A 24,991-nucleotide genomic window follows, 5' to 3' on the forward strand; every position below is an offset into this window, starting at 1 on the left:
GGCAAGATGGCTACATCGGCTTGGATGCGTGGCCCCTCTGCTATGCGATTAACGGAGGGTTTGGTATCGGTTCTGAAGGAACAGCGTCCCGAATATCTACCCACTTTGTTGGCAAACTACAGAGAGCATGGCGTGTTTCAGACCCAGGTACAGCCCGCCCCGGGGAAGCACGTTAGCTTGGAAGCTAGTTAGCCGCTGTGCTACTCTGCTGCACGCTGTGTTGTTCCCTGACATGTGTAACTGCAGAAGAGCTGTGGCTGATAACTAATCAACTTTCATCGATAATAGTAGTGTCGCGTGTATTTAAACTCCTGTGTTTCCCTTTCAGGGCGCGAGCGCTGTTGGTGGTCTCGTGGGTTTCAGCAATGCCAAACTGGGGTCGAGCAAAACCAGGTGAGAAGAAGTCAATTCAAGTCAATTTGATTTATAAAGTTATTTTTTTTAAAAGCACATTACTTACAACAAAGTTAAATTACCTTATGGTCAAATGTAAAGATAAAAAGTCCTGTTTCTTGTCAGTTGTCATAATATTTCGACCTTCACTAAACATGTGACATCAAAGATATGGTGTTAATGTCATTGCATCATTTATTTTTGTGTATTTAGGCAGAGGTGGAAATAATACTCATATATTGTGCTTGAGTTAAAGTACCAGAGTGTCGGAATACTCTGTGAAAAGTCGTGCAATCAAGGAATGGCATCAAAATATAGTTAAAGTACCAAAAGTAGTCATTGTGCAGATTGGTCCATTTCAGAATAATATATATGATATGTTTTATAATTAAAGTGTTATCAAAGCTGGTAAAGGTGCAGCTAGTTTGAATGACTTTGTATACTGCAGGGTAGCTTGTAAATGTACTCCAGGTGGAACTAAAGTCTGATTTAAGACTTGATTATATTTCACATCATTCATCCAGATCTTTAAAGTAACTAAAGGTATTTAATAAATGTACTTATTTACTTAACCTCAGTGCAAAGCACATTACTTACAACAAAGTTAAATTAAATTATGGTCAAAATAAATATATAAAAGTCCTGTTTCTTGTCAGCTGTCATAATATACAAAGATAGTGTGTTAATGTCATTGCATCATTTTTGTGTATTTTGGTATTATATTAATGGTATGGACGTAATCATCATAATACTAATACTACTAGATCATACTTTCATTATATAATGTGTCTCATTGTTTTGAGATACTAATGAAATATTTTGGTATAGTTTCCCCCTTTTTCTGGAGATACTAACTTATTTTAATGAACTGTGTGTGTGCGCACGTGTGTGCAGGTTTGAGGGGCTGTGCCTGCTCTCCATGCTGGTCAAAGACAGCTCCAGTGATCTGTTCCAGCAGCACTGTGTCTCCTGGCTGCGCTCCCTGCAGCAGGTTATCCAGGTAGGATACACACACATCGGCTGTCATGGTAACTACATAACTGACTTGCTGTATCGATATGGACATGACCTCGAACAATTGTATGCTATTTTCTTATCATACCGTATAAGGACATGACTTAGATAGTTTTTGTATTATCGGCTTGTCATACAATGTTTGTTAAGTTATTTACGACCCCTTTTCATTTTTGATGGTTTGTTATGTGGATTTGTAGTATTTGTGTTACTGTTTGTTCAATAAAGGTGTATTTTTGCTAAATCTTGAGACATTGCCACTGTATGTACTGGCAGGGCCGATTTTTGGCATGGGGCGCTGCGCTGGTAGCTCTGGGAGGGGAAAAAACATTTTTGACCGTTGGCGCTCACCCTAATTTTTGGCCTTGATGTAACAACATTCATAATTAAGTAAATGTAACACCCTTTTCACCCCGGTTACACTTTTCATTTGCCCTGTACGATGGGCGCTGTAAGTGATGAAAGTGGGGGATGTTGGCTTATCAGGCGCCCGCAGCTCACAGCCAAAGTGCGAGCGTGGGAGCGAGAGAGAGAGCAAGAGAGAGAGAGAGGGCGCACCGGTACCGGAGCTGTTGTTATTAGAATCTGGTGCTAGCTGCGCTAACGGATAAAAAGTAGATGTTTCTACAACCAGGGTGGAAGAGAGCTCTCCTGTCAGACTGAGAGGCTCAGTGAGGTGAAGGACTCTCTGAGTGTTTAGATAGTTAATTTTAGTCTCAGTGGGTCTCAAACGTTTTGACCACAAATTATGTAAACACATATTTTCAAGGCACTCTTTTATAATTATTAGGATAAATAAAAACAGGTTTGAAATCATTCCAATGTATATTATAGGACAGTAAACTTATTGTAAGTCGCTTTGGATCAAAGCGTCAGCTAAATGTAATGTAAACCAAAAATATTGTTTAAAGTTGGAGAGATACAAAAATATGCATTTAATAAATAAATGTTAACTAGGTAAAATAAGATATGAATGAACAACAAAAATAAAATAAGTTACATTTATTTGTTATTGACTATGGTAGGTTATTGGTTATGTTCATAGACTTATTTGATTATTAAAATGTAAACCGATCTTTTTCACATGGGTGTTTTTAGAGTTGTACCTCCTAGATCAGGTCTCTAGTAATTGTGTGCTCAAAGTGCAGCAGATTGAAGCATTTTACTTTAAAATGTTAAAATAAAAAAAATCTTCCAGGGGCGGGTATACCCCCGGACCCCCCTAGAGGATGTGACGTCCACCCCCCAATTCAAACATGTTAATACAATAATGAATACATTTGAAGCAATTTTGACGTATATTATCTATGTCAATACGTTTCTGTTTTTGTAGTGTATTGTCTTTAGTAGAGATTTTTCATTTATTCTTTATATATACAATCTCGCCTAGAGCAGCAAATTGGCTAGAACCGGCCCTGGTACTGAGCTTTTCTTGTGCTGGCAGACACATAGAAACAAATTGAAGAAACACTTCGCACGTGCACACACTACAAAATTCCACGCGCTCTGCACTCACATTATGCTGGGCCCACGTGCTTTAGCACCGCTGCTATGACTCCATCCAAGGGGAAACACTGGGTGGTCCTTAGTGCCATGTACATTTTAGAATTCATTTATTTTAAGCTCCAACCACCGGAATTCGTTCTGATAGTCAAGAAAACTCTCCTGGTGAATTTTATTCAAATTCCAACATTTACCCCTCCCTCATCAACCTTGAAGTTTAGCCTCAGTAGGGTGGTCCTTAAAATTGAAAGTCGAAAAGTCTAAGCTCCAACCCTAGATTACTCTCACGTTACTGTCAAGTAAATAGTACGATATTTGGACAGGGCCAAGATCATTCTTACATTATCAACCTATTTGCAATTTATGGATAGGACCTCGATAATTTTACGTTTCTGACTTATCGTATGACATATGAGCATGACATCGATAATTTGATTTTTACATAATTTTCTTGCCATACAATATATAGACATGACCTTAATTGTTTTTGCTGATGCAAATTTGTCTACATAACAAGGCCAACCTTAAAATCTCACACCCTTTTTAAAATATTTTTCTGTCCTCTAATGCCCCTTTTACACCAACGCGTTTTCAGCACCGGCTCGGAGCTGGAGCCTGAAAAGTACCGTTTTTTCCTGTTCACACCACAGAGGCGCCGCCTTTTAGCTCCAGAATCCGGTTCACTTCCAGCTCCAAAAAATTAGATCTAGATCTAGAGTAGGGTTGCCAGAAACTGACCATGATCAAAATCGATTATTCGGCAGCCCTGGCGAATAATAATCGATTATTCGACCGACCCCCGTTCGAAGTAGTTCCACGAGGAACTCTTTTTACCTGCCAATTTGTTCATCTTTAGTCGCACGTGTGAGGGAGAGGGGGGGTGGGGTCGGTGTGTAGCGTGCTGCAGCAGCAGTCTGCTCTGCACGCAGGCTTCCTCCAAGTTTACAGTAAAACAAACTGGTGGTGTGACCAATGACCATTTACAATTATTAATACTATTACTATTATTAGCATATATATATTTATATATATTTTGGTTGAAACTAAGCCAGAAAAAAAAAAAAACATAAATAATAAAAAAGATTAAAATAAAATCGATTTTTAAAAATAATATTCGATTATGGAGACTGTAGCGAATAATCGCTGGCATCCCTAGTCTAGAGGCAAGAGCTTCGGAGCTAAGAGGCGGCGTCGCTTACGTCTCTCTCACGTCGAGGCGGGGGCAGGGGCAGATTCGCCGTTGAAGTAGATGCTGAAGACCACAAAGAAGTCTTGCATTTCGCATGTGATGTTTGTAAAGTTCCAAGTAAAGTCGTCCCTTGTAAAGTCGTCCGATGCCTTCCATTTCGTTTCGTAAGAGGATAACCAAAGCGAACAGCGCTTCAATACAATCGGCCATTGTTGTTGTTGTCGATGTGAGGGATTTCCGCGCGGTTTGGATTTTATGAAGCAGGCACGTAAACGGTGACGTCATGACGCAGCAGCGGCAGCTCAGGGCGGTGTGAACAGAGCGGGAGCAGAAAAGGGAAACCGGAGCTGAACCAGAAAAGCTCCCGCTCGGAGCTAGAAAGGGAAAAGCGCTGGTGTGAAAGCCGCATAACTCCCTGTTTTGTGTATATTAATTTCCTCCCATAGTCTCAGGCTCCGGTTCAGACCATCCAGCTGGCGGTGAACATTCTGAAGGACCTCCTGCAATACTCCTCTCAGCTGCCAGAGGTGGCCAGGGAGGTCGGCCTCAACTCCATCCTGGGCATCCTCACATCTCTGCTGGGCCTTAAGACGGAGGTGTGGGTCCATCAATATATAACTTAACCAACAAGTCAAGAGATGAATAATCAGTTGTTGCAGCCCTTTAGTGACCATCTTTGTTCCTCAATTTTCAGTGTGAGCTGGCAGCCATGGAGGGGATGACGGCCTGTATGACCTACTACACCAGAGCCTGTGGATCCCTCAGGGTAAGATACACTCAGGACAGATGAGATAAAGGAGACGGGAGATAATTACTTTTTCTCAATAAAGAAAAACTGTATTTCTTTTAATTTTAGGACAAACTGGGAGCATATTTCCTCTCTAAAATGGACAGCACAAACAAGAAGACACAAGAGGTTGGTAATTCTGAAGCTGATATTAACATTGTATTGATGTTTTGATGAAGATGTATGTAATGGTACTTTTTACCTCATTACACACAATAGGAGTAACTGAACTTTTAACCACATAATTAAAATGTTACTTCTACCCAAATAATGTTGGAAATATGTTGGGAAATAATATGTTTGGTTGTGTTGTATTACACTAGACCAGAGTTCAATGCAGAAAAGTGTAAGGGAAGCAATACATCATAAGTGAACCTCTCATTGTGTCAGATGGCCTGTCAATGCTATGGCCACCTGCCCTCTCTGGGGGGCCTGTTGGACCGAGGGGTGAGTGCTGGTAGAGCTGAGGGATGGACCAATCAGATTCATTGCCTCCTGGCTTCAGCCAATGGCCTGCTGGCTCAGATCTACCACGGATCAGAAACAGGTACACTTTGTCGGTCCTTATCGAAACAAATTAATATCTTGGTTTGACGATGCAGTTGGTTGAAAAAAGCCCTTCCTGTTTGCAGATGGAACAGTTCAATATGAAGGACCGGGGGTGGAGCTGGCCTTTCCTCACCTCGACCAATCAGATCCTGTGCTGCTGCTGCAGCTCCAGCACAGATTCACAGCTGTCTGCCTGGCAGTTAAACACACACTCAGGTACAACACAAAGACCTTTACATGAATCTCTACCTTCTAAAAGGTCTGTTCACTCAAATAAAAAAGATGCTTTGCTAAGAAGACTATCTATTTAAAGGATTACACTTCTTTGTTCTCATTTACTCTTGTCTCTGTCCATCAGGGTGGATCCATCCTCTGCTGTCCGTCTGCCTGTCAGACCCATACTCAATCTGGTGTGCCGAGTACTTGCTGTCAACTCCAAAAGCATAGTAAGAACCCACCAACACACACACACACACACACCCACAAAGTCCCTCAAAACAGGATCATATCATCAATTCATAGACATGCAAGTAAACAATATTGATACTAATCCATGTTTTTTGTTGACTGTGTGTCAGAATTTAACAGGAGATGGTAGTGTGAGGCTGCTGGTCTTACCCATCATACACACCAACACACTGGAGGTCTTATCAGCTCTTATCACAGCGTGAGTACTGTGTGCATACACAAACACACATATTTGTGTGACTTGTGTGTCATATACCTATCTATACTAAGATGCATTGCTGACACTGTCTCTCCTTGTGTGTTCCAGCGTGCGCTGCGGCATGGTTCAGTACGCTGCTGTCCTTCAGAGGCTGTTCTCTCAGACCCTCTCTGCCTGGACGCCTCTACCTGAAGCCAGCCTGGGCCAGCAGAGAGCCTACAGGTAACATGCTGCGGTGATACACAGGATACAAACCTCAACTTATGTGTGAATATCCAATCACTGATGATGCTAATTAAAGCACTAATTTATAATACCAAGATGCATTGCGATCAAGCTTCTAATTCCCCCCAACCACATCCTCCCAGCGTTAGCCCCGGCTTCTCTCCACTGCATTATATTAGATGTATTCTCAATAAACTGCGGAATATCCGAGTCAGCCAAACCACTGTTAAAAGTATCCTCAACACAACAGCCTCTGCATTCATACTCGGGATGCCATTTTCAATGTTTGAAACGTAGCTAGCTTGCAATACTAGCAAAGAAAACTAGGTAATTCTGTAAATGTACTCCCCTTAGCCGCTTTCACACCAAGTACTTTGCCGTACTTAGTGCCCAGCACTTTGTGCCAGCATGGAACTAAGTACAGTTCACCCCGGAATAAGTTCCCTGAGGGAAGATTACGCAAATGAATCCGCTGACGTCACTTCTTCTTCTTCTGCTTTGGGTTTACTGGCAGGCCGCAAACAACTTCCTGGCCGGAAGTCCCCGGAGTTGGGGACTTCCGAGTAAATCGCCAGAACGCCGACACCTACTCATCTCCACCGATACCCATATATATTTTTTGTGTTCCCATAAGTTATTCTCTCTCCGCGGGGCTAATGCTAATAATGTTAATGCCAGCAAATACAATGGCGGTTTCACAAAACTTTTCAGAGTTTTACGGGGCGTGGTTTGCAATTCGCCCAGCCAATTGAAATTGATACTTTTTTCTCCCCAGGATAGTCCCACCTCTCTAGCAGGCACTAAAAATGGGGGTAAAAGTTCTCTGAACTTAGTACTCTTTTTGGTGTGAACGCAAAATTCCAGGCACTAACGGAACTAAACGGTAAAAGTACTCCGGTGTGAACGCGCCTCTTGCTTCCCAGAAAAGAAATCTAGTCTCAGATAACCCTAAAACTGGCATTTAATGTTCCGAAGATTAATTGATTGCCATTTTCTACATTACACCCATAATATTACATTACATGTCACTTGTTAGACGCTTTTATCCAAAGCGACTTATTCAGTACTGTGGGCAATCCCCACAGGAACAATTTGGGGTGAAGTGTCTTGTCCAAGGACACAGTGGAATGTTGACTGCAGTGGGATTCTGTGATCCGAAGATCAGCGCACTAACCACTGAGCCACAATACACATAAATACACTGTTACTAGACCATTTTTACACCCGAATTATACCCATGTTACACCATTAATACACCTATATTATACCTATGTGACACCAATTTTACGCCCATGAAACGCTATTACTACACCCATATAACAATTGTTTTTAGCCCCCTATTAATGTCAAATAAATGTATCCCCCAGGATACAGAAACCACTTCAGGGCTGATATAGCAAGCACTGAGGAGTTGATTGTGTCAATTAACTGCATTTACCAACGACACTAATCCACATAGATGGTGGGACATTTTTCATGAAGGGGCTGAGACCTGGAAGATGTCTTAAGCTGTGTATGATGTCAGGTTTTGAACTGGCAGCTAAAGCCTTTCTCTCGTGTGTCTCCCCTTCCTCCCACAGCTCAGTGAGGGTCTCGGTGTACAGGACCCTGGAGCTGTGGGTCCAGGTGGCCGGAGCCTCTGCTAGCATCCTGCAGGGGAGCCCCGGACACTCAGAGCTGCTGTTCAGCCACCTGCTGGGTGACATCACACCGGGGGCCGAGTCCATCAAGGTTAGTTTGAATGTATTCAAGAACCATGAAATCCCTTTTTCGAAACCTGAGGAGAAGCAGTAGTTTGCAGGAGCAGGTTCCAATTGTTCCCTTTTTACCTGTTGTTTGTGGAGCCAAGGAGGAACGAATAAAAGTCAGTGCTGAACTTCATTCGGCAATGTTCAAAACAACAGAAAAGGACAGAAATCTAGGTGTATTCATGGACTAGCCTTCCATCACCTTAATATATCTAGGATCAAAAGACTAATGTCTCAGCAGGATTTGGAGAAATGTGTCCATGCATTTGTCTTCATTAGACTGGACTACTGTAATGGTATCTTTTTAGGTCTCACCAAAAAATCGATTAAACTCCCAGAAACCGGCAGGTCCGCTACAACTCTTACTATTTTAAAATCCAGGCTGAAGACTTGCTGCTTTTAATTGAATCAAAAAAACTATTCATATCTTACACTGCATGTGAACTTTGATTATTGTACTTATACCATACCTGTATTATTCAATAATAGCTTATTTTATGTTTATTTTATTGTCTTTGCTTTTTAATGACTATTTTTCAATGTGTTTACATAACACTTTATTTATTGTGATTCCACTGCACTTTTTCTTAAAGCTCCCAATGTCTTTCATTTTTATAAAGCGCTTTGAATTGCCTTGTGTTGAAAGTTGCTGTGTAAATAAACTTGCCTTGTCCTGCAGCTCCGAGCAGGTCTGTCTTCTGATGCGGTTCCTGGGGGGAAGCCGGGCCCCCGGAGGACCAAAACACTAGTGATGTCAGACTCAGTGGGGCCGTCACTGCAGAGGAAAGGAGACGTTCTAGCCAATCAGGACACCTGCCTGTCAGCGCTCAGGGGTGAGATTCTGCTTCCTATATAACACTTGTGTTATCAGTCTGTTTCTTAAATCTCTTAATGGCTTTTATTTTTGTAAAGCACTTTGAATTGCCTATATAAATAAACTTGCCTTGCCTTGTTCTGCAAATCCAGGAAATTATACTGATTTTACTTCCCCCCCCCCCCACACTTTCCAGCACTGAGGCACATCATACTGACCAGCGGTACACTCCTGAAAGACGATATACACAAGGTAAATGTCGACAAGTGAACCCACGCTCTATTGCTGGACAGACACCTTGTTCCCTTTTTTAAAAAACAAACGTACAGTCTGTGATTCTCCCCTCTGTTGTGATCCCCCCCCCCCCCCCGCAGCGCCTCCATGACGTGGTGCTGCCGCTCTGTGTGCGCCTGCAGCAGCAGCAGTCCAGCAGCAGCACTTCGTGTGAGTCCGCCGGCAGCGTCAGCGGCCAGTACAGCAGCGCCCCCAGCAGGAAGGAGCTGCACAGGTAATCAGACGCAGAGAGAGAGATTTATACCTTCTGTTTTGGAGCACAGACAACGGCTGTTGTGTAATGGATGATGTATTCATATCAGTGTTTTTTTTCCACTGGATATTTTAGGTTACTGTTGGCTCTGGTCCTGGTCCCTTCTCCCTGCTGGCCTCCACCTCTGACCTGTGCTGTGTCCATCCTCAGCAAGGGACGCAACGACCGCAACCTCAAGGTGACTACAGGAGGGAGAATGTAGGGGGGGGGAGTCTGAACAGAGCATGACTATTTAGCTTCTATAGGTTTTAGTGCATGTAAATGGTCTACAAAGGCTACAATCCCAAAGTTCACAACAGACAGACACACACACACACACACACACACACACACACACACACACACACTCCCACCCCCCTTACCCCCAGACTCCTTTGTTTACTTCCTGAACATAGGGACATCCCTATTTAACGCTGTGCTTCTATTGGCTAGCACTCCAACACATTTACGTGCTAAGGGGCGGGACAGCTAACCAATCAGAGCAGACTGGGCTCTGGTTTCAGACAGAGAGGGTGAAAAGAGGTGCCGCAGCATGAGAGGGAAACATTAAAGCATGGAGACATGTCAAGAGGAACACGATGGTACCTGAAAAGGAGCGTAATAGGTCCCTTTCATATGTTTCTTACTCGGTTTACTATACTATATTTAATATGTACTCTTTTTTATTTTCTGGGTTTTTCTGCTACTTTATACATTTTACAAATAAATATTGTACATTTTACTCCACTAAAATGATCAGATTGCTTAAGTTACTTAATATAAGTATCTCAAAAGTATTAATACCTTTATTATGGTATTATTAAATCAATAATGGTTTACAGCACACAGAGGGATATTCACACGCTACCCAGCAACATAAACAAATGAACCCATATATTATAGTCCGATAATAATATAATTAAGCAATAAAACTTGCAGTTGATCTTGTTTTCTTCCAAATGCTATGGAAAGTTATTAAAACAACAATCACTCATCAATTTTTTTATTGAAACAATCATGTAAGGTTAAGTAATTTAAAGAGTTGCTGTTACCCTTTTCACCTTGACTTGACATTGCTGTGCAGAGCCACATAAAACATAGAGAGAGGGGGGGTATGACTGTAAGAAAGGCCCCCTCTCCCAAGTGTCATGTGATGTGTACATGTGTTTACATGTGTCGCCGCTGTTCTGCTGTCAGTCATTTCCCAATTTGTACTAACTCTCATTGCTCACCCCCCCCCACAGGTCTCTACCTTCTGCATCGAGGCTCTGACCATCTGTAACTCCCTCCTCCACCCCCGCATTCCCTCCATCGCCCTCTCCTTACCACCCCTCACCCTGAAACCCAACGCCCCAGTCCTCCCCACCTCTCAGGCCCCCGGACTCACCATGCCGACGCTCCTCGGAGGCCCCGCCCCCGGCACCCCTTTCCCCACCCGCCACTCCCTCGGCCTGGGCTCCGCCTCCCTGCTGGGTTCCCTGGAGAACCATCTCTCCCTGGCCCCGGGGCTGCCGGGCCAGTCGGACATGATCCTGTCCCCCCACGCCCACCACCAGCAGGACGCCGCCGGGCTGGGCCTCCCCGAGGGCCAGCGTCCGGTGTTCGTGCGCTACGACCGGGAGGAGGCGGAGGACGTGGAAATCTCCCTGGCCAGCGATTCTGACGACAGCGTGGTCATCGTGCCCCCGGGCATGCTGCACCTGGAGACCCAGCAGGACGAGGCGGCCGCCGCCGCCAACTCTCTGAACATGGTCAACGCTCCAGGGGGGGCCACGCTCCCTCTCCCAGAGTCCCTCTCCATGGTCCCCACCACAGCAGCCACCACCATAGACCGGGTCTCCCTCCCCAACGACCTAGCCACTTCCTCCCCTCTCCTCACCACCTCCACCACCCCCATCAACTCCTTCCCTCCCTCCAACTCCTCCGTGGTCTCCCTGGTTCCGCCTTTGAACTCCAGCTCTCTCTCGGCTGCACCTCTCGGAGACTCGTTGCCGGGCCGACCGCAGCTCCAGCAGATGCTGATGCAGCCCCCCGCCGCAGGGCAGCCGGGCCCCATGGGGCTGCCGCTCCAGATGCACCAGCTGCAGAACCAGCTGAGCCAGTCGGGGCGACACCTCCACCAGCACCAAGCCCCCCCGGCCAGCAACGAAGACTCCGCCGTCATCAACATCAACAGCACCGATGAGGAGGACGAAGAAGAGGAGGAGGACGACGAGGAGCTGGACGAGGAGGAGGAGGGCCTGGACGAGGAGGACGAAGATGAGGAGGCAAGCGATTTTGTAGAGGAGGAGTTCTACGATGGAGAAGAGTACGATGATTACGACGAGGAAGAGGGGGAGGAGCTGGAGGAAGACGAGGAGGAGGATGGGGAAATACCTCCACTGGAAGGAGCAGAGGACAAGGCGGGAGAGGCGGGGATAGAGGGGGGGAAGGTGCTCAGAGCGGTGGTGGATGAAGGAGGGATGGCGGGATTCAGCGTGGAGGCGGAGGCAGAAGGAGGCATCGAGGAGATCCAGACCAACAGGGCCATGTTCGGAGAGGACCGGGTGAAGGTGCAGAAGGTGGAGAGCATCGGTGTGCTGGAGGAGGCGCGGGAGGGGGGGGAGGAGGACGAGAACGAGAGGATGGACGACCCCACCATGCCTCAGATCCTGTGTGTGACCGGGGGGGCGCTGGAGGACAGGGAGGAGGCTGAGGAGGAGGGAGGGGCAGCGAGAGGGGGAGGGGAGCAGGAGGAGGCCAGGACGTGGGAGCAAGGAGCCAATGAGATGGAGCTAAAGGCGGCCTCAGAAGAATGCACAGCCAATCAGAATCAGGTTGGTGACCCAGCTTTAGAATCTCACAGTTGGAAAATATTTGTAAAGTGCATATACAAAAAGATATATAGTCTACTAAAAGGAGTTTAGGTGTGAGTTTTGTTTAAGCTGAGTTTAGTTAAAGGAGATCTGTTACAAATTGTTTGAAGTTGGGAGTAACAATAAACAGGCTAATGGAAAGAATGAAAAACATAGGAATGTATTCAGGTTAGGGGGAAACAATGGAGGATGGTTTAAATGAAGAGGCAGAAGCTTAGCAAGTAATAAAACAACAGATCACAATATCTCCCATCAAACAAAGGACTATCATATGTTCTCACATTTGGGCAGAACTCCAAACATTATTCTTTCTTCACCTACTTCCACATCTTCCTCTATAAAACTGGGAGGAGAGCATTCTGTGCCCTCTCCTATTATCTGTGTTTTGTTCGGTAACAGTAGATAGATAAGCTGCCAGTGTTGTTACAAGGAAACCTGACCCTCTTCCCCTGAACAGGAGTCAGCTGATGAACCTGCACAGGAAGCCAGTGTGAGTGACAGCCTGCCGTCCAATCAGCAGGAGGCGCAGCCTGAAGGGGAGAGGGACCCCGCAGCAGCAGAACCTGCCACCTCCACTGGCCCCAAAACAAAGCAGCAGCAGCAGGAGGAGGAGGAGGAGGAGGAGGCGGAGGAGGCGGAGCAGACGGAAGCTGGGCGGGGGGAGAGTGAGGGAGAGGAGGGCAAGGGAGTGAAGAGGAAGAGGGAGGAGACACACAGGGAGGAGGAGCCAGGTTCTGAGAAGAAGAAGGTAAAAACACATGGCTGGATCTACTCAGTCAGGTTTATATAGAATCGATCGTGCAAGGTGTAATTATTGAACAGATAGGAGACTTGAAATCAGTCGAAGCTGACACAAAAACATAAAAAAATAACCTGTTTTTGTTACAATACAGCTTTATTTATTTGTTATGCTGTAGAGAGAAATTAATATCTAAATATAATACAAACAGCTTAGCTCACAAACCATAAAATAAGTAAAAATACAAATAAAAAGGTAAAAAGAACAGGAATAAAATAATAACAGCCATATAGTAAATACAATAGACTATTTAAAATAGAGCTTTTATTTGACAGGTTTGTGATTTAAGAATATTCTCTAATGATAAAAAGAGAAAAGATCTTAAATAAACAATATGCAAATATATGAAACATAGAAATGTTCAGGAGCGAATGAATCACTACATACCTGGGTTTCTTCAGAGCAGTCATTCAAATGGAAATTGCTCATGTGCCAATAAAAGCAGAAATGATGTATTAGTCAAACATCTATTTCCACACTCAGGTTAAAACAGTGGGTTGTATAACCACTACCGTGTTTGTGTGACACAACACGGACGCAGAAATGAAACGGGAGAACATTTTGTTCTGTATCACCATTTCATATAAACTTGTAGTTTCATTATATGCATTATGATAATGTGCCAAACAAGTCAAACCACACATGTTAGGAAGACGTAGAAAAAAATCAAGAAACAGAAATAGATACGTTTCCTATGTTTCCTGTAAGATACAATGGCAGTACTCTGCTGAAATGTGCGAGTATAAATATTTGAGAAAATGTCCCAACATTGAGGTTGATACAATTACCCATTTTCCGCATAGTTTAGCAAAGATGTTCATGTTATCTTTACGCAGCTGTTTAGAGAATATTGTACACAATTCTAGAATCCCCAAAGAAGTGTCCTTGTGTACATATTTCCTATGCATTCCCAATCATTTGGAGGAGGTTTCCCTTCTTCAGCATGACACGGTTTAAGAGTCCCAGAGCACGACTCAGCAGTTTTCCTTCCGTCTGTCCCCCAGATGGACGATGACTCCATGGCCTCCATGTTGGCCGATTTCGTCGCCTGTCCGCCTGACGACGAAGACGGAGCCTCCGGATCCAACCGCTCTTAGGTATTTGCCAACCTGAACTGCTGGGATTGAAGTAACCATGGATACAGCTGACACCTGCTGGGATGTTCAATCATCAGTGACATTTCAAAGGTTTAGTGCCTCAGTAATCATGACAGCTTCAAGTCATTCTTCTGTCTTCCCTTCAACAGTTTTTTTTCTTTCTTTTAACAATACCCTGGAATTTTGACTCTTGCATCATCCGTCTGAGAATCTGCAGAACTAGTTTTACAAGAATGAAGCATTTCAGTGTCAACAGTCCGGAGTTCAGCTGCAGGTGGTTCAGAACAGCCCTGTGTTTGTATACAGTATATAGTATCCTGCAGCTAGTGTGTGAAGTGGTTTTCTTGGATCTATATGTATGTTTTGTGCTCTTTTTGTTTTGCCATCACTGTCAAATGCTTTGTTATAAAAAGTAAAATAAATCAAACGTGAGTAACATACACTTCATTTGTTTCTCTCGCATTTAATCGCTTTTTCGCTACAATAATTCAGTTTTTTCACCCAATTTACACACACCAGATTATTTTTCAACCTTATATACCCAAGACTGGAGTTGCAATTCCTGAAGAAATTGCGCCTTGATTGATGTTTGCTAAATTTTATACAAACAGTTGGATAAATTATGGTTCATATTTCTGGAATTATGAAAGTGAAGAATGTCAATAATAACCGTCAATTCCTAATCCAGCTGAACTTTTTGATGTTTAAACTGAATTTCTGCGATGAAAAATGTGGGATTTTGTAGTAAAAGAACAAATGTGAAGGCTTCTCGGTGTTAATATAAAGTGATTCATTGTACTTTTGCTTTTTTTGCAAGTGACATTAAATGCTCCTTTTTTACAAAGCACTTTATTGAAATACATTAGGGAGCAGCTCCTCCCTTTTAGTTGATGCATTAGTGTGCACAAACAAACCCCCTACCCTTTCTCCTTAAAAGGAAAGTTTGCAGAGGTGATGTATGAGCTACTTATCCAGTCAGCCGATAACATACAGAAGATGGCGGTCTGGGTGCATCAGCAAAGGTACTTTAGCCACCATGGATAAACAGTTTGCAAAACAGCTGAAGTTACGTCATGTGTTTCTGAAGGGTCTGAGCCCCATTGAGAAAAACAGTCATCTCACTCTGCAGAACATGGAGGGGCTGGTCTGCCTTCACATCGCACGGTAAGTTATTTTATGACTTTGGTGTTTTCTTCTCACAGCCAGGTCAAGTAACTTCTTTCAAGATGGATATTAAAAAAAAGATATATAACAAATGTAATTTCTGTGAAAATGAATATAGGCTACAGATTAAAGGTGGGGTATGTATGGAATGCTCTTAACATCCCGATAGCAATGCATATATTAAATGCTTTTACTATAGAGCGGCGAAGTCACGCCCATCTACTTCCGGCCCATGGGACCCCGGAAGCGAAAAATTAACATTGAATTCAATGGAGAGAGAACACGTATCTTTTGATCCCGTTTGAATTGTGCCACGAACTACACATATGATGTTTGTCAATCTTAAACAATAAGTTCCATGTCAAAAAAGTCACATGTTGTCGTAAAACTGTTGAAATATAAGACTATGAAAAATACGCGACTACAAAGACTACAAATCCCAAATCCCATTCTGGCTCGCGTAAGTGATGTCACAGGCGATAATTCTCCAAGTGGTTGCGACTCGTAATTAAAGCGAAGAATAAGATCTCATAACCGATTTATTCCCTCCAATAAATAAGAGATTGCTAAAAATAAATTCACTTTTACAAGATGCCTGTGTGCTTTGTACCAGGTTGTAATCACATAAGTGATCAAACCACTTGCTCGTTCTATCGATTGCCGTCTGAGGAAAGGACCAGGAGTCGCTGGATCAGACATATCAGGTAATATACATGTTGTGCATGGAACATATAGTCAAGTTAGCTACCTAGCTAGTAGCGACGAGTAGCGAGCACGTTAGTTAGCATTACATTACTTAGCCTTGTCATTTTTAGTAGCCTTACCATGAAGTTATTATTTTATTACATGAAGTAAGAGTAAGAGTAGATGGTAAGTATTTCGTGAAACATTTGAAGAGTAGCCTACTATTTCAAGATTTCAAGATTTTCTAAGGTTTATTGACATATCATATAGGCCTACACACAACTATGGTGAATGAAAAACTTGGGTCGCAGGTTCCTCAATAGTGCATTACAAGACATCTATCAATATTTGTGCATACCTCCAGCAATGTTAACTATGTTGAAGCACTTATTTTAACTGATATTATACATAATGTATTATACTCTTATAAGATGTATGTAGATATTTCATCTCCGGCCTTGTCAGGTATTGAACAATCAATAAATAAAGAACACAGAATTGTTGAATATAAAACACAGAATTTGTGTGATTATACTAAATGATTTTCAAATAAACACAACTGCATATTTAATTGTTACACATGCTGATGTAATGCAAATGTTCCAACTTGGGATCAATAAAGTATATCTTATCTTAAGCTGATCGATGGCTACTGCCATATTTGCACAATGTGCCTCTGAACCTTGACAAGTGCATGTTTCAGGCTTATCAATTAATGTAATGTAATGTTATCACAGGGGTCACAAACATAAGACCAGCTGTTAAATAAAGCTCTTCTGACCTTAGCTGGCATGTGGGTATATATATTAATACTGCCCATAATGGGCACAAGCAATTTTCACCCATTTATTAATTATATGTTTTAAATGTGAGTGTTTCCTGTCCCCTAAACCTCCAGGGATGTACACAGTTTAATACTGGCAACTTCTTATTATGGGAAATACGAAAACGTCTTTTAAAACTACAACTCCCAGTAGAGACGTGCCATAGATAGAGAACAGGCTTGTTTGAGACACATTGCGGCTCGCCTCGAAAGTAGACGAGAGTAGCCGATCGCAGCCGGGGGAGGTGTCAAACAGCTCGTCTTAAGTCGGACAGCTCGGACTCGGAGTCGGCTTGACTGGCTGGGTTTGCAATGGCGGAAATTCCATTTTACCCACTGTAGACAAAGGTGATCTCCATTGCTTTATATAGGTTTGTTAATTCAGTCATGATGATGAACCTGGGTTCCATAATTAGAAATGCTCCTCCCTCTTAATGTTTGCAAAACTGATACAAATGATCAGTCCCTTCAGATCCGCACATGAAGCTGAATGAGCATGAATTGAACAGACCTGCTGCTGTGTTAATTCTTTAGCTGCCACTTTAAGCTTTATGATGTGTACAACATGGATGTAATTTGATTTAATCTTGCCATTTTAAATGATGTATTCAATAAATAAGGTTAAACCAAATCATTACATCACAATATATTTTATTTTAATGATTTGGTTTAACTTAAAGAGAAACTTTAAGCTGCTCGCTGCTCGCTCACAGCTGCTCGTTCACAGCTGCTCGCTGCTGCTCACCTGAGGAACAGGTTACACGCCGTCAGCGCTGAGACGCGATCCACCTTTGCTGAGTTCCGGATGTGAGCCACGTTCAACCTCATCCACTACAGCGGACCCGAGTTCCACTAAAGGCTCGTCGGGAAGGGTTTCAGGAGCCACTCCACACTGGGCGAATCACTTCTGGGATCCTACTTTTGCCCGCCGAGTGGATTTAGCACGAGAGGGAGCAACTCTTGCAGAGATAAAGAGTCGGAAGTGTGGTCCCGGCTCTCCTCTCGCCGCCCTTCTCGCCGCTCCTCACACCGCGTATCGCCGCTCCTCACACCGCGTATCGCCGCTCCTCTTGCCGCTCCTCACACCGCATATCGCTGCTCCTCTCCGCGCCTGTGCTCCCGGCGGAGATGTAAAGTGGATTAAACAACCGGTGTAACGCGGTGGGATTACCTTCTCTACTCTGCTGTGCTGCTATAGCTGAGGCCTGGTTCCACCTTGCTCCGGGAACAGCGTGGATACTGTTGTGCTGGACTGGGAGAATGGCGGGTGTCGTGTTTCTGCTGTGCCTTTTCTTGGCTGTGCTGGACAAGGAGAAGATCGCTAGGCGTCCTGAACAATCTACTGGATTCGGGTATGTTCTGCCGCCCGCAGTGGACATCCCCTGTACAGTTTCGGAGGTGTTGCACAAACAATTGCTGGTTGCACTGTCGCGGACATTCATTTCGGAAAATGTTTGTCTTTCTCACATGCCTGCCACGATGGTCCTTCAGAATTGTTTTTTAAACTCTAATCTCACTTTCGCGAAGTTTGCTGGTGACTCTAGATCAACTGACAATGTATGTGTGTTGATTAAGAGGAAAAGGTGCCTGGTATTTTTATTGTTGTTACTATCAGGAAATGTACAGCCAAATCCAGGTCCACCTAGCAGTATTAGTCAAATAGCTACTCCTGCTGATTTTATATCTAGATCTGGGCTAGGTTTAATTCATTTAAATGTGCGTAGTCTGTTACCTAAATTAGATTTTGTCCGTATTTGGGCGAGTTCGACTGATGCTGATGTCATTGTTTTATCAGAAACGTGGCTAGATAAATCCATTTTGGCCTCTGACATTTACATAAATGGTTACAGTGTATATCGTACTGACCGGCCTAAAAAAGGTGGTGGCGTTGCCATTTATGTGAAAAATAAGTTTTGTGTAACTAATATGGTTTCCAAATCTGTTACTAAACAGCTAGAATTTTTAGCCGTGAATATTGAGGTAACAAAGGGTCAACAGCTCATGGTGGTGGGCTGCTACAGGGCTCCTTCGGCTGTCAAGGACTCTTTATCGTCTTTGGCAAAACTGTTATCGCAACTTTCCTACAAGGAAATAGTGCTGCTTGGTGATTTGAATTGGGACTGGTTAACTTCTGTGTCAGAGGATTTTAAAAACCTGTGTACCTCATTGAATTTTACCCAGATTATAGACAGTCCTACTCGCCCAAATATTAAGTCCCCAAACAAATCCTCCTTAATTGATCTAATTTTAATAAATGTTCCACATAAATACTCATCTGTGGGAGTATTTGCTAATGATGTGAGTGACCACTGTGTTGTAGCCACAATTAGGGACACTAAGGTCCAAAAGGTTAAACCACGTGTCATCACAAAGAGAGACAAACAACACTTTGTGGAGCAGGGTTTTGTGCATGATCTGTTTGATTTTGATTGGGGTAGAATCAATTTGTGTGCTGATGTAGAAACTGCATGGTCTTATTTTTATCTTGGTTTTATGAAAATTATAGATAGACATGCACCTCTGCGTAAATTTAGAGTGAAGGGACGAAACAATCCCTGGTTTTCTGCTGAGTTGTCCAGTCTCCTTCATGAGAGAAATAATGCTTGGGCTAAGGCTAGGAAATCAGGCTCAGAGGTTGAATGGCTACGTTTTAGGCAGCTAAGAAATAGCTTCACATCTCAAATAAAAAGTGCTAAATCAAAGTACTATTTGTCGGTTACCACAGAAAACCTGAATAACCCTAGGAAATTTTGGAAAGCCATAAAATCGATTTCCACTGGTGATATCCCAAATGAGCTACCTCCGTGCCTTACCACAGCATCTGGCATTATATCAGACAGGGCTACTATGCTAAATTGCTTTAATGAGCATTTTGTGTCTTGTGGCTCTCTGTTTGGCTGTGTGGCTCCTGTGAACGCTCCAATCCTTGACTCTGAACAATGTGGTCTGGAAAACCCTTTCAGTTTTACTCCTTTAACTGTTGGTATTGTTCATGAAGCATTATCCAAGTTAGATCCTAGGAAACCGGCTGGCCCGGACAACGTAGAACCTTTCTTTTTAAAGATAGCTGCAGATTTTATTGCTCCACCTCTTACTTCTCTTTTTAACCTCTCCCTCAGCACGAACACAATTCCAAAAGTATGGAAGTCTGCTTATGTCTTGCCTTTACTGAAAGGAGGGGAGGCAACTATTTTAAATAACTATAGGCCAATCTCTAAATTGTCAGTTCTGGCTAAGGTTCTTGAACGCCTAGTGAGTGAACAAGTAAAGGAGTTTTTATGTATAAATGATATCCTGTCTAAACATCAGTCAGGATTCAGAAAGCAACACAGCACCATCACTGCCACGATGAAAGTGGTAAATGACATTACTACTATTTTAGATAATAAGCAGAGTTGTGCAGCTCTGTTTATTGACCTTTCCAAAGCGTTTGACACCGTTGATCATCGCATTTTAAAGCAGAGGCTACTCAGTATTGGCCTATCCAGCCTTGCAGTGGGGTGGTTTGTGAACTACCTCTCTGAAAGGTCCCAATGTGTTCATTTTGATGGGCTGTCTTCTGAGTGGTTAAACATTTCTAATGGTGTACCACAAGGTTCTGTTTTAGGACCACTTTTATTCTCCATATATATTAACAGCGTAGGTGATAATGTGGATGAAGCTACTTTACATTTTTATGCGGATGATACTGTGATGTATTGTGCAGGTCCCTCCATTCAGGAGGCTGGTGTTAAATTACAGGCTGTTTTTAACACTATTCAGACTCAGCTCTCTGAATTAAAGCTTCTTTTAAATGTGGATAAAACCAAGGTAATGCTCTTTTCAAAAGCTAAAAAGACACCAGAGCCTGTTTTAGATATTGTAACTACGCAAGGAACAAAACTTGAAGTTGTTGCCTGTTACAAATACCTGGGTATCTGGCTTGATGATTGTCTCTTTTTTAAACTCCATGTCAATAACCTGCTTAAAAAACTGAGGGTTAGGCTAGGTTTCTTTTTCAGAAACAAGTCCTGTTTCTCGCTTGAGGCCAGGAAAAGGCTAGTCACTGTGACCTTTTTACCTGTGCTGGACTATGGGGATTTGTTGTATATGAATGCACCTGCGAATTACCTGAGCAAATTGGATGCTGCGTATCACAGTGCTCTGAGATTTGTCACAAATTGTAAAGCGCTTACACATCACTGTACCCTGTATACCAAGGCAGGTTTACCATCACTCTCTGTACGGAGGCTCAGTCACTGGTACACGTTTATCTATAAAGCTTTGTTGGGTAAACTCCCGTATTATATCTGCTCTCTGATAACACAGAGAGTTGCAAGCAGCTATTGTCTGAGGTCACATGATGTAGTCTTGTTAGATGTGCCAAGAGCAAGGACTGTCTTCGGTAAGACAGCTTTTATGTGCGCAGCTCCACTTGCTTGGAACAATCTTCAGCAAGAATTGAAACTGAGCAATCTCATTCCTCTGCATGTTTTTAAAGCTAGGGTAAATGAAATGCTTGCTGATACAATGGGCACTTGTAAATGTCTATAACTATGTATCCTGTAAATATAATGTGTAATGTCCTTTATTGTTTTATGTTTCATGTGGAATCTATATGCTGCAGGTCTCCCTTGAAAAAGAGATCTATGATCTCAATGGGACCAATCTGAATAAATAAAGGTTTGAAATGAAATGAAATGAAACTTTATTGTTATTGCACATATTACAGGTACTGAGACAACGAAATGCAGTTTAGCTTCTAACCAGGTGCAACACGCAGTGAAGTGGAAAGTAATGTACACAATCTACAGAATAACATATAGAATGAATTGAATGATGAATAAACAGTGGGGTATGAATACACTAGATATCAGCCTGTGAGCAGTATGAACAGTGTGTATGAATACACTAGATATCAGCCTGTGAGCAGTATGAACAGTGTGTATGAATATGCTAAGATATATAAAGTATATAATACCATATTTTAAAGAAAGATATTCTTCATATGTCATGTTATCATGGTCCTCTTTTGTCCTAAAGACCTTACATGGATATGATATAGAGGAGAGCTCTTCTTCGGGAACATCCTCTCCCCTACTTTGTAGCATCCAGTCATTAAGCCCATATCCATTATCCTGGTGATAATAAGGGCAGGCTACATCAGACTTGGTTTTTCTCAGATCCATGGCTAGTTTTTAACGGTCGTCCTTAGTTTTATATGATTTGCTGAGTGGGTGGGACATATTGCGTTGAGTGGGAGGCTTCATCTGTAGAAAGTACTCTGTTTGAGGAGATTTCGTAATAATGGCAGTTTGTCATTTTGAGGGTATTTCAGTGAAACAAGGCTGTTTTGAACATTTGACAGATTTATGCTTAAATTCTCTGGTAAAGTTACTGAAAGATACACTTTGTGTATAAAAGCTGAAAAGTAGATAATGAAGTACTTTGTGTCAGTAGATTTCGTTAAGAATCTTTGACAGATTTATGCTTAATTCTCTCAAGAAGGTTACCGAAAGATACACTTTTGTATTTAAAAGCTGAAAAGTAGATAATTAAGTACTTTGTGTCAGTAGATGTGGTTAAGAATCTGACTCTTAATGGCAGTTTGTCATTTTGAGGGTATTTCAGTGAAACAAGGCTGTTTTGAACATTTGACAGATTTATGCTTAAATTCTCTGAGAAAGTTACCGAAAGATACACTTTTCTTTTTAAAAAAGCTGAAAAGTAGATAATGAAGTGTGCTTTGTGTGTACAGACACACAGAAAACACTGAAAAACACAACAAGAAGGACTGTAATACACATGTATCAGACACGCTCCCCTTGCTATAATGATGACAACAGTTTTTAAATGTAAAAAAACACTTTTTTTATTTTTTTCACACACAAAATCAATAGTTATACTGATTGTAGGATCCCCAGGACAGTCTCCAGCTTAGAATTCCCCATATTACTGGAGATATCGTGATGGGGTTTTTTCACTTCAGTCAAAATATTCACGTGTATGCTGTTTTCAACACACAGATGCATTACATCTACAAACAGAGCATACAATGAGAGCACATGATACACTTTTGATGTTTGTTTCATTTCTGAGATAATGTTACAGAATGTTTCGGAAAATGAAGATTCCATGACCACTTTAAATGTTTCGTTTACAATCGTTTCCCAATTACCCGGAATAGTACTGCCAGAACGAACGATATCCAAAATGTCTTCCAGTTTACAAACTTCGGCCATTCTTTTTACACAGGGGTCACTACTCGTTCTGTTTTCAATCGTCCTCATCACCACACTTATTAAAAGGGTATTGTCTACATTATGATCAATATATACAGAGCGTTTTGCATAGTAGTTTCCCATTTTTATTTTACTTAAAGAAAAAAGTCACTGCATTGAACAAGTCCCTGGCTTCTTCTCCATCCGACTGCTGTTTGTTAGTCTTCTTCTTCTCCATCCAACTCTGTATGGATATTTAAAGTCTCTCCTTGAGGCGTCTGCAATTTTTGAGATTGTGAAGAAAAGCCTCCGAAGCGCCTTGGATCCTCCAATCATCCGTGAAAATGTCTTTATCATTAAGAGTCTGGTCGATCTCAGTAATGAAGTCGGTGAGCCAGAGTCTTTTCATTAACGCGTTGTAATTGTTTCTGAAGTAAAAATCGGACATGTCATTCAGAAAATCGTGTTGCCTCTGGCCGGGGTGACTGACTCGGCACCCGTTGCATATTTCTTCTCTGTACCGATGTATCACCCTCTCCACAATATCAACCAACACCGCTTTCACTGTGTCCATAAACAGAGACGTTTTGGCCCAAGGAGCAAAATCAGCAGCAGTAGTATTGCAAGATTTAGGTAGTTTACAACGGTCGTCTTAGCGAGGTCCTTCGTTTTAGATGATTTGCTGAGTGGAGGGTGGGGTTTATTGCGTTGAATGGTGGTAGTCAATTATAGAATTGAGAGTTTTTAGAAAAAAGTTCTTTAAGCGTTGTAGCTTTTTCATCATCTCCAGCAATAGGTCATCATTTAAGAACAAGTAATAGTTTTGTCAAGATTCTACAGAAAAAAGTCAAAAAAGTATAGTACGTCAGAAATATGGAAAAGTCATTGTGTACAAATAGTATGTTGAAAATCAAAAAAAGAAAACTCAATTCAATACAAATGAATGAATATTTTACATTGTTCTAAAGTTTTGCACCCTTAAAGAAAAACCCCTTCCTTACCAACTACTTCATATTATACCCTTTGTTAAGTGTTGCGTACATCAGGGTGTATCTCAAAGTATCTTGGTAACATAAAATAACTAAAAGATGTAAGTTTATCAGAAAAGAAAAAACCTTGTTTATCTGAACAAGTGTTGCATACACCAAAGTGTGTTTAAAAGTATCTTAGTAACACAAGAAAAAGAGAAGAAAGCGTTAATGTTAACAAAAACTGGATTGTTCCACTGAAATAATAAATAAATAATTTCAAAAAGTGCTCTTAAAAAGAACATGTATTCAGATAAAAGTATTTTGTTAGACTATTAAGTCCACAATGGTTACATTTAACCCCTAACCCATTTGTATTATATGTTTGTTTTCCTAATAAAGCCAGAGTCACCTGAATTAATTTTGTCTCCATACCTTTTATTTTTATTTTTTACATTTTGTAACAATCTTAAAACATTTGTAGAGAACAAACACTGTGGTTAAAATGAGTGTCTTTATGACGTCTCTCACACAGTTGGTATTTTTCACAAAATTCTTTTTTAAACACATCTTCTTGATACAGAGACAACCCCGACATTCTTTTTACATAGGTAGAATACACAATGTTTTTTTTTGAGGGGTCCTTAGTTTAAAATGATCTGGTGAGGAGGGTGTGACTTGTTATGTTGAGTGGGAGGCCGAGTCCTCTGTAAAGGTGAGATTATTTTTCACCAGTATAATGTCCATCGATGTCTGACTCTGTTAAAAAAGTTCTTTAAGCTTTGTAGCTTTTCCATCAATCATTTTCAGCCAAGCAGTCAATGGCACCTACACTGCTGTCTGAAATCTCTACATTTATTTGTTTACCCATTTCATTCTGTACAGCTCTATGGAGTTTATCCACACCTCCTAAACTCCCTGGATTAGATGGAGTGTAATACACCCTATGCATAACACGTTTCTCAGACATGTTTCCTGTTACAGCC

General features: G+C 42.1%; 1 protein-coding gene across 1 annotated transcript; it reads left to right on the forward strand.

The window, feature by feature from the left end:
• Nucleotides 1-4: 4 nt before the first annotated feature.
• Nucleotides 5-14,606, forward strand: pelp1 (proline, glutamate and leucine rich protein 1). The gene is made up of 19 exons (XM_034105877.2): nt 5-147; nt 329-393; nt 1,288-1,393; nt 4,546-4,695; nt 4,794-4,865; nt 4,956-5,015; nt 5,277-5,433; nt 5,519-5,651; nt 5,794-5,881; nt 6,014-6,102; nt 6,211-6,324; nt 7,908-8,058; nt 8,755-8,908; nt 9,086-9,141; nt 9,264-9,397; nt 9,512-9,614; nt 10,660-12,231; nt 12,728-13,018; nt 14,074-14,606. Exons 1-19 carry the CDS (start codon nt 7-9, stop codon nt 14,164-14,166), a joined length of 3,729 nt encoding a protein of 1,242 aa, XP_033961768.1. The 5' UTR covers nt 5-6; the 3' UTR covers nt 14,167-14,606.
• Nucleotides 14,607-24,991: the final 10,385 nt, after the last annotated feature.

The sequence above is a fragment of the Pseudochaenichthys georgianus genome, chromosome 18 (genome assembly GCF_902827115.2).
Source record: "Pseudochaenichthys georgianus chromosome 18, fPseGeo1.2, whole genome shotgun sequence".
NCBI classification, from domain to species: Eukaryota; Metazoa; Chordata; class Actinopteri; order Perciformes; family Channichthyidae; genus Pseudochaenichthys; species Pseudochaenichthys georgianus.